This window comes from Lissotriton vulgaris, chromosome 7, assembly GCF_964263255.1.
Source record: "Lissotriton vulgaris chromosome 7, aLisVul1.2, whole genome shotgun sequence".
Taxonomy (NCBI): domain Eukaryota; kingdom Metazoa; phylum Chordata; class Amphibia; order Caudata; family Salamandridae; genus Lissotriton; species Lissotriton vulgaris.
This window is the reverse complement of record NC_141695.1, coordinates 191,402,130-191,412,952: the sequence shown is the minus strand read 5'-3', so window position 1 is coordinate 191,412,952 and position 10,823 is coordinate 191,402,130. Positions and strand designations below refer to the sequence as shown.

General features: G+C 40.1%; 1 protein-coding gene across 1 annotated transcript in view; it reads left to right on the top strand.

Annotated features, from left to right (window-relative positions):
- The window catches only part of LOC147701158 (uncharacterized), a 277,400-nt gene extending 267,022 nt beyond the window's left edge, over positions 1-10,378 (top strand). Inside the window, exons 6-7 of the mRNA XM_086929919.1 lie at positions 3,039-3,170; positions 6,564-10,378. Of these exons, the coding sequence (XP_086786045.1) occupies positions 3,039-3,170; positions 6,564-6,653 (222 nt within the window). The 3' untranslated portion in view covers positions 6,654-10,378. The remainder of the gene's footprint in view (positions 1-3,038; positions 3,171-6,563) is intronic.
- The last annotated feature ends 445 nt before the right edge of the window (positions 10,379-10,823 follow it).

Here is a 10,823-nt window from a genome sequence, read left to right as displayed (position 1 = left end):
GGAATAGAACATTGTAATGTTGAGTGCTCCATTAAAAACAATGGAGTGCTTAAGGCTTCAACCCCCATAGGCCTCCGAGAGGCCTTTGTTTTATTTGTTAGAACATTCTGCCCTCTAGTGGCGGAATGTTCTAATAGCCTAATAGCCCTCGTAGCTGGGCTATACCGGCCATTAAAGGCCCTTAATGGTCGGTATATCCCGATACGACGGCTATAAGGCTATATTAAACTATTGAGAATATTAACTTAATTCTCCTTGTCTAACATCCTGGCCAGATCAGAAATTCCTTTCGTGGAAGGCACAGAATGTTTTCTCCCCTTTTGTTTCAAAGGGCCATTTATTCTTTCATAGAGAGGACCATCTCTTTGGTAACCCATATATTGTTGTGGAATTTATTTAAATGTTAGCTTTATACAGAGGGTTCAGTGTAATAACGTCATGCCTTGGTGCCGGAGCCAAATGCTTCATGGCATGTAGGTACTTCATTTAACTTAGCACGTGGTGACATATAGCAATTAAAGGGGTCTTCATCAGGCAGGTGCCTTCTTTCATTGGGTGTCACAATCCTTGCATTCAGTAGTTTTGAGGTAGTCATAGTTAGCCTAAGGAATTGAAGCGTATAATGCCCTGTACAAAATAGGTGTGAAAGAAGATAGGACTTTTAATACCTGTTACAAAGGCGAACGAACAAGACTAGGATTTGACCTGAACTAGTGGTTCAACTAAAAACGAACCGGTGAAAATGTACGTCCACCATTTACTGAAACCACAGAGATTCATCAAGAAGAAAACATACAGCAGAGGTTTCTCGGAGATGGCCGCCCAGGATCTGGAATGCACTGCCCACAGAAACTAGACTGAATCCCTCTATGGCATCTTTAAAACAAGAAGTCAAATCTCTTCTCATGGCTAAATTCACTTGAGCCAGGTTATAAGTGCTTATACAACTCTTGATTTGTATGGAACTTTAGGATATTTACAATTTGCCTGTGTGTCTCCTATATTTACTTTGTAAAGCGCTCGGATACCCTCAAGGGTCTTGTTCGCACTATATAAAACCTTCTAAATAAATAAATAAATATCCAGTTTTTTTTTACTTTTATGATTCTGGACACTGAGTCAAATGATTAAAGTCATGCAGAGCTGTCAGATGCTTTACAACCCTGAATAGACTGTTGCTAGACAGAAGATGAATTCGAAAAGGATGTATAATAGGTAGGAGGAAGGTTAAGAGGAACTGCTCTAATTCAGGCTTTTTGTGCACAACTTTCCCAACAGCTATGTTATTATGAGCACTGATGGCTAGATTGACCCCAGAATCTTTACAGAATACAACTCAACACATAGTCAGATAGGAAGAAATCCTACACATTCTTGATTAAAAGGCTTGAGTACAACTAGCAATGGGTATGAAGGTCAAAGAGGTCATACTAGTGTTTTACTGCTTTTCTTGTATTCAGTCGTCAACATGTGAATGTTGCAGTTGTGTATAATCATCTCATATGTAGAGTTTGGTTTTGAGCTTCTTCTACAAGGAGGTTTAACAGAGAGTTGAGTATCTGCTCTTCTATCACTTTAAGTTGAAGTTTGCGGTTAGCGGGCCATGGCGGTGCCATCGTCTGCATGCATTATTTAATGACTAACACGAGGTGCCTGGGGTTGCTACTAATTGGTCTTGTCCTGGCTAGGACACGCCTTTCTGGTTGCATGACCATTGGGGGCTTCCGCACGATGCATGCACAGGATCTCCCTTCAAGTCTTTGCAGAAGACGTCACTTCTGCTTGTTCTGCAGAAAGCGACCTTAAGAAGTTCCAAATGTGATCTCTTGCTAGCATAGAAATGGTCATTCGTAAAGTTCATGGTTAAGTGCATCATATTGTGGCATAACATTCTTGTTTGTAATATTAAAATTGTGGCACTTTGCAGGGACTGAAACTCTTACTAAATTGTCGCTTTTTTCGTCCAGCATGAGGACTGGTGAATATTTTCTCTGTTCCATAATATTCATATTTTTGTATTATCTGTTTATTTCAGATTATAGATCCACAAAACCACAGAAAGGATAAATAATTGAAACTCAATTCTTACAACATGGAAAATTGTTGAAATGTTAAAGCAAAAACCAAAATCTTTCCATAAAGGATACCCTTAAGTAGCTATGGCTGAATCTAGTAAGGGAATACTATAGCTGACTGCACAAACTTTGCACAAACTTTGTTCAAATAAGAATTTCTTTTTTTCATTCTTTTGTTCATACCATCGGTCTTCGGTTTTTAAAGTAAGGCCGAGATAATCAAAAGTATGGATTGTCTCCAGTTGGGTCATACACTGTATACTGCCGTAAAAGGCCCTTAAGCTTCCTTAATTTTTTTTTTATTTAAAACTTTTTTCTTAAAATATAAAAAGATAAAAGTAGAATATACATTTGGCATTCTTATATACAGTACACATGTGGTATGCTTCGCTTTTATGTGCTCCCTCCCAAAGAGAGAGGGGAAAGGAAGAAAAAGAAGGGGGGGGCTTAGTTGTGTGTCCTTGGTTGGGCTCTTGTCAGCTGTGTATCTAGGAGCTCCCACATCTCTTCTTTTGAGTTATGTTCCTTTGAGTATTTTCCCATTATGTTGTCTGCTCCTCTGAGAAAAATGACCCAATTTATCCACGTTTTAAAGTTGGCTTTGGCTGTGTTCTTCCAGTTTGTTAGGATTATTTTTAGGGCCGCTGTGAGCATTAAGTCTAGTAGGTCTCTTTCCTCTTTGCTGTTCAGGTCTGCTGTCATGTGTTCTGTGGCCAGGCTTACAAAGCTGATTGTTAAGTCTTTGTTGAACATTTTGTTTAGGAAGTCGTTCACTTTCATCCAAAACTTCCTGACCTTAGTGCAGTTGAAGATGAGGTGTTCTAGAATTCCTTCTCCTCTTCCGCAGTTCCAGCAGGTGTTTGATTCTGTGATGCCAATTTTGTGGAGTCTTGATGGTGTAACTCCAAAGGAGGGTAACTGTATATGTAGTGCATTTGTTTGAATTTGTTCTTTTCCATTCAGACTGTAGCCCACAAAGCGGGGTGGAACAAAGCATCAGTCTCTTCGTCAACATTGACGCTCCCGCCTCCTGTCTACAATACCCACAATGCCACGTTCAGGAACACGTCTATCTCTACTATCTCAGGCGCATTGGTAAGTCTGCTGGAGATGTCTCTACTAAAGGGAAACTTTACCTATGAACCCCTCCCAGACCCATTCCATAGCTGGACTACTGATATTTCCAACACTCCTTTCAGAGGATCAGACTTCCAACAAGGGGTCCTCGCCTTTAAACTCTGTCTGCTTTAGAAGAAACCCTGGGTGCATTTCATTGATGCAGTTCATTTTGTATCAGTAACCCCCTGTCTAATACTGATGTTGTTGGCATGCAGTGTTCTGTTATAACAAGGCAGTATTCATACGGAGAAGGCAAATGTGAAAACCTTAAAATGAACAGGGTGAAGTTCTACTTTGCTGCACAATGTTTTTTGGTGGTAACAATAACACCTTTACCAAGCTCTAGATTGTAGCATGGATTTCCAATGTTCAATGATGGCTATTAGGGACCTTAAACGAAAAGTCATTTAAATATGGAACGCATGTGAAGGAAATATTACTATAGTGCATAATTCACTTTTTTTGTTAGCATAGTGTGATCATAAACCTGTATATCTCTTAGATACTATGTTGACATCAACCCTCACTAGACCTTGTCTCACCCACTCCCAATACCAATTCTGGCCTATTCTCTAACTAATCAATATTCTCAATCTGATTCCAGGTGGGATCCCAGCCCTATCCTTTTACCAACCTTTTCTACAACCCCAACTTTATTGCTAACCCAAACATATCTCAAGACATATCCTTATAATGCTGAAGATCCCACTGCCACCCTGATCCACATCAGTATCCTCAGTCTATTCCACAATCCATGCAGAGACTACATCATAACAGCAACAATTCAATTCCCATCCTCAACCTTGTACTCACCCTCAACCCCAAATACATTCCATTACCAATCCAACTCTTTATTGATCCTTATATTTGCTCCCACTTCCGTGTTTGCTTCATGTCATCCTACAGTTCTATGCTTCACCATCTCCGAATCAAGTCCAGTCGTGAATCCAGAGAGATATCAATATTTCATCTAAATTGATAGGCGGCTCAGTTTTCCTCCACCACTGTGCCTACACTCACTATTTAGGTGTCTTCTTACGTACATCCTAAATTTGCATACTTTCTCACTCATCCCAAAGATAGATACACACACATTCCTTATGCCTCCTTTTCTTCAACTCTCTCTCTTTTTTCATACCTCCACACCGCTGTCTCTTTCTTTCTGCAAAAATTGGACTCATTGTTGATCGAAGAAGGGCACTACAAATTCACCAGCTTAAATTATTTGATCCAAATATGCATTATAATTCTTTTAGGCTCTATATGCAGTGGTGCTGGATTTTTTAAGTTATTGTTGTCTGATCCCCAAAGAAATACACATTTGAGTTGATATGTGTAACTCCAAACATAGGCAAATGTGGGGGTCAGATGATCACTTGCTATTTGACAGCAGTTATATTGAGTCTTTGCCTGATGGGTTTTTGATCTGTTGTAGAGTAGAGCTTTGGCTCGGTCTTGCAAAACTAGTTGGTATGCTCATATGAACGGGTTGCATTTGACATTACTTGATTACAGGAGAACTGCCATTTTGATTAAAACGGTGATTGGCAGGACATTTGGTAAAAAATTTGGCAATTGAATTACAGTGCTAGTTTATTGATAAATTACTAATTATGAGACTCTTCCACAAAATACATCTTGCAACTCTGCTTTTGTATGTTTATTCTTACATTTGATGTAAATTTACCAATTGTGGGCATTTACAAAACATTGCAGGAGTACATTTGGGAAGCGGCAAGAGTCGCGACTTTCCAGGAGCGCTGACGTGTACTGCTTTACGTGCTCATAAATGTGCATAGCATATATTTTTTCTTTTGTCAATGCTAAGGAGCAGGGTGTTTGCCCTTGATCCTTTAGTGAATATGTATCCCCTTGGAGAAACCACTTCCTCAAGGCTCTGCCAATTTTGGGGCTCATTCATCCCTGCTCCAATCCTGCATATACACTCCTATCCTTCTCAGTAAAACATATTAGCCTATATTTATGGTTGGAATTAGTCTTTAAAAAGTTTGAGAATACTCACAACCCTTAATGTTTGTGGATAGTCACCTAGAATACCACCAAAACCAAATGTTTGTGGGTGTTGACCTTTTTTCCATATCATTTTCATCCTGGAATGTCCTCTCACCTCCTTGGAGGCAGATTGGCCCCCACTCAGTAGTACACCTAAGTGGCTATAATATTGTGTGAACACAAGGAGATGAAGGACGAAACTTTTCAGATGCTCACCCCCAGTCACAGATCTGGATTGAATCCATCATCGTTCTTTAGCTCACTTCGCCACCCCAGTACCGACCCAGCTACATTCAAATCAGTCTTGACCCTGTGCCTCATGGGAACAGTCCAGGCTGAACTGCCAAGCCATGTCTTCCCTGGACCGGAAACAAGCATTTTGGGACCGTTTTCAGGCTAACAGCCCTCATCAGCCAGGCTAGCTTGAATCCAGTGGCAAAGTGAGCAAGGGACCCACAACTGGGCATACCCTGCCAACTTAGGGCAAATACAAAGATATGATGGATGGAGCGCTGACACTTTTCAGACACTCAACCCCAGTCACAGATCTTGGTTGAATCCATCATCGTTCTTTAGCTAGGGAAGACATGGCTTGGTAGTTCGGGTTGGACTGTTCCCATGAGAAACAGGGTCAACACTGATTTGTGTCTGAACTGGGGTGGCAAAGTGAGCTAAAGAACGATGATGGATTCAGCCCAGATCTTTGCCTTGGGGTGAGTGTCTGAAAAGTTTCAGCGCTCCATCCATCATCTCCTTGTGTTTGCTTTGTTCGCCCTAAGTTGGCAGGGTATGCCCAGACGTGGGTCCCCTGCTCATTTTGCCACTAGATTAAAGCTACCCTGGCTGATATGGGCTGGTAGCCCGAAACCGGTCCCAGGATGCTTGTTTCTGGTCCAGGGAAGACATGGCTTGGCAGTTCGGGCTGGACTGTTCCCATGAGGCACAGGGTCAAGACTGCTATGCATATAGCTGTGTCTGAACTGGGGTGGCAAAGTGAGCTAAAGAACAATGATGGATTCAACCCAGATCTGTGACTGGGGGTGAGTGTCTGAAAAGTTTCAGGGCTCCGTCCAACATCTCCTTGTGTTGGCTTTATAATATTATGTGACCACATTTCATTCTAGCTGTATATTTGTATTTTGTGACTACAAAACTTGACCGTACTATCACTGTACAGACCAAGCCCACCTTATGCTGAAATGGCTTTTGCGAATCTGACCCTGAGTTTGATGGACATTCAAATGGTCCAATGCTCCACCAAGTAATCAGGAAAGGTTCTTTGGCACATTGCATTAATCTTACGAGGTATTTTTCTATATAAAATTGCTAAAATATTTTAATTGTTCTCTTTTGCAGCACTCAAACAACACTCTGGCAAACAGCACCAATTCAACAGTGGATGGCATGACCAGAAAAAAGACTACAAAGTTAGCAACATCAGTGTAAGCCAAATGTTAACCAAAAGAATCAAACCCAAAGGCACAACAACTCCAGAGATTGGCCATGGGCTTCTGGATGATGGTGCTGGCTCACACCTCAGAGTTATGGAGGTCTTATGTCATAGCATGCATTGAAAGGGACCCTCCAAAAGCACTGTGGGGAACAGCAAGCACCAAAGGTCTCTCATCCTTAGGAACATTTAGCAAGGTCAGGACCAAAAAGGTGCAACCCAGGAACATTTTCTTTCAAATTGGAAACTACAGAAAGCTGCCTCACCACCACCTATCTGACATGTATGTCCCAAAGGCATAATATTGAAGAATATGTCATTGCTCAGTCTTGACAGCAAGCACCTTCCATTTCTAGCTGAAGCAAACTCTTGCAGTCAATATTAGCGATAGAGCATGGTTGAAAAAGGTGGCTGTTCAAAGGCACAAACAGTGGGAGGATTCAAGAGACCTACAAATATTGGCATGCCATAGACGGGATAACTGCTGATGTTTCCTCTTTTTAAAACACCAATCGATCGTCATTAACAGGAATCCTCAAAATCTCTGCGCTACATTCTCTATGTTCAACGAGTGTGTGATGAAATGCCCACCGCAATGTCATTCTGAATTTTTCTCTGTTCTTCAAAACTTTGGGCTCTAGTCTTGTCCTACATCTGCAGATTCCATTATCAACCCAACATATTCCTCTGCTTGCTTTAATCTCACCTGCAATTCATTGGAAGGGCTGTATATTATATAAACATCGTCATGTCCATGTTTGCACAGCTGCAGCTGCCGAAAGCCCACACCTACAATGTATGATGGACGGGGTCCATTCAGGCTGCTTGATGGTTGTACATCGGCATACCATTAGCACAAATACAAAAAATATCGTCAACAGAAATATCATGTCTGGATTTTTATTAGTAACTCCAGAGGGGTTCTATATTTGTAAACAATAGTTATGACACAATGTGTCTGTCAGACAATATTTTGGTGACAATATTCTGATGCCATAGTTGCTTGATTCCAAGCCAGCACTAAAATAATGGCCTCCATATTTACCAGCCTGATCCACCCCCATCAATTAGTATGACAATCCGGATTCGGTATTTGAGGATGATAATAAAGCATCTTCCTCAAAATGTATGCTATATTTTTATATCTCAGTAAAGCTGGTATGAACTTTAGGTCTGAAGTCTTATCTGCTGGAGCTTGACAGCAACATTGTGGAGTATGGAACATGAGTGCTTTTTGACCAAAATGGACCCCAATGCAGAGATGTCTACTCCAGTTGGCATCATATCAACGTCATATTCTGGGAGCATATAGCCATATGGATTCATAAAGTTTAAGCGTCCGTGTGGGCAGCTGAAATAATTATTTGGAAATGTATTTCTACAATATTCTATTTTTATACACTTTTCTTTTTACTTAATGTATTTCTTTGATTCATATGTTTCTTGTAATATTCACCCTGACAGAGCACCTAATTACCCTTCTATGTCCTATTATTTAGCAATATAAACAAATATGGTTGTCAATGTCACCACATGGGACTGTAGCCAGAGCCCTCCGTGTGTGCAAGGACTTTGTACATTTTAGAACAGAAACATTCCATGATCATTATATCCTGGGAGCATAGAATTCAGATGCATATTTAATATATAAGAGACTGGAAACGTACAAAGAAACATTTGAGAATTTATTTGATAATATTTTATTTTTATACACGTTTCTTTGTATTTATTATTTTTAGGGCTTTCTCTCATTTTACTTATATTGTTGCATGCTTTATAAAATATCTGTAGTACTATCATCAGTTAAAGAAAATGTTAATGAGTCTAAACCCTATTGTGAGAAAAAAACACTGGCATTGAGACATACAGATTTTTGGGGTTTTGCCCTAAAATCTCCGGTTGTTGAAAAAAAAAAGCAAAGTTGTAGGTTTCCAAGTGTGCATTTTCCATATGTGGAAATCACTTTCCCATGGAGAGGAATCCCTCGACATTACTCTGCTGAAAATAGAACCTTTCTAACCTAAAAGAAAACTTACAGCATTTTTGGATTTCATGTGATTTTCCAAAAGCTATTAGTGTAGTCAATTAAGAAATATCTGGAAAGTTCAATTGAAGTTCTGTTCATAAGTGCAAATACCAGCAGCTCCTGATTATAAAAAGTAGGATCAGTCATTTAGGATCATAGATGGCACTCTGGGTATTACGAAGTCCAACCTAATCACACAAAAATCCGTGAGCCTCCAGGCAGTCAATTCAAAAAGTGCATCAAACTTCTACCGCTCCAAAACCATCAACTCCAAACATAGAGCTAAACGTAACACTAATCTTTAATAAAAGCATGACCCAGAGAGAAAAGTGAGTCTTCAATTCCACCTTAATTGATCAATTTATAATTAATATTGAATGATGCAAGAAAGGATTACATAGGTTTGAGTGTGACTAACATGAGGTAAATTTATACAGATTTGAAACCCTGTTGAGTTCCAAATAATTTGGAAAGAAGACAGGAGTTTGTCTTTGTAAAGTATTGTGATGCTTTTGGGCCTGTTCAGCACTTACAAATGAATGAATGGACTATGCACTCAGCAAATAGGATAAGTGAGTCAACACTGGAATCTCAAATCTTCTAAGATCTACAAGACATCTAATCTCACATGAAGATCACAAGTTTAATTTCCAGAAAGCCTACTCCGCTTTCTATCCTTCAGAGGATAAAGGTAATAATCTTAAGAATTGTGTGCCTGAAAGAGAAATTGTCTCAATTTCCTCGCTTTATTTATATGACATTCAATGACAATTTTCAGGTATTTACAATTCAACTTTCAATAAGTACCCATTTTAAAATTACAGAGTTGAATATTTCTCTCAATTTTTTTTTTCACCATGCAATTTCGGCTGGAGTTACAGGATCCTATTTATTCTGTTTAAATGTCATGCCGGGGGCCCTGTTGATCACTTTGTAAAAAGGAGATACTTTTTTAAAATGAAACAAATAGACACCATTTTGTCACAGCAATTGTGAAACCAGTTTTTCATATTCAGTTTACAATATTTTTACAGGTCCACTGATCTACTCTGCTCTGGTGCTTTATTTGTGCTGTGTTTTCCCCTATTCGGCACCAGCACTTATTTTTTAACATCAACACTTCTTATCATGAGTTTGCTACATTGTGGCGCTCTCGGTCTGGTTTTAAGCAGACCACGTCAGTACAGTGCAGTTCCACTCCATCCTTACAGCATGTGGCGATATAGTTTAAAGTGTCACACAGGACAACAGTGGCAAGAGTTGTGGTTGGTGTCCGCTGTAGCAGACTACCCTGGGTACGGCACTTATATTTTTACCAATTAAGCACTAAACTGTTTACCTAACTGGGCAGTAATTGCCTGTACCTTTTCTGTCTGCCTCAAAGTTCAGGTTAGCTACGACTCCAAGCGCTACCCATTATTAGATTATTGCAGAGCCGTTCATGGAAGCCATCGATCTGGGGCAGATTTGCTTCAACGCTTTTGCCAAGATTAACTTTGTTTCCACGCTTTCTTTCAGTAACAAAAAATATATCGGCATATTATCAAGCGAGTTTTTGCCACTTTAGCGGCACTTTTAGGCGGTAAAGCAGCGATTTTTTATCGCACTATCATCAAGGCCTCATTAGCGCATGGAATCCTGCGATAGCAGCCGGATTTGTAACGCATCCCATGCCAGCGATATATGGGGCATATTATCAAGGGGGTTTATCTCCGCTTTTTTGGCTTTAAAAGCCAAGAAAGCGGAGATAAAATTATCTCCCTATTACCTAGCTGTCGCTAACACCAGTTAGCGACAGCTAATAGGAGATAGCAACCATCTTGGGCCCCGCTTTGCATGTCAGTGATATATATCACTAATGACATGCAAAGTGGGCGTGCCAAGATGTTAGCGACTGGAAACAGTCGCTAACATCGCTACCTCCTATTACCAACTTTTGGAGATATTCGCGCTAAGCGTGAATATCTCCAAAAGCTAACACCTGCCCTGAGCAGTTCTTAGCAATGTTATCCAATGGGAGGTGGATAACATGGCTAAGAGCATTAGCTCGGTAATGCATGAATATTGCTGACTTTTCTGCGATATTCATGCATTGCGGCCGATTTTTATCGCATTTGCGATAAACCTTGGTAATACCAAG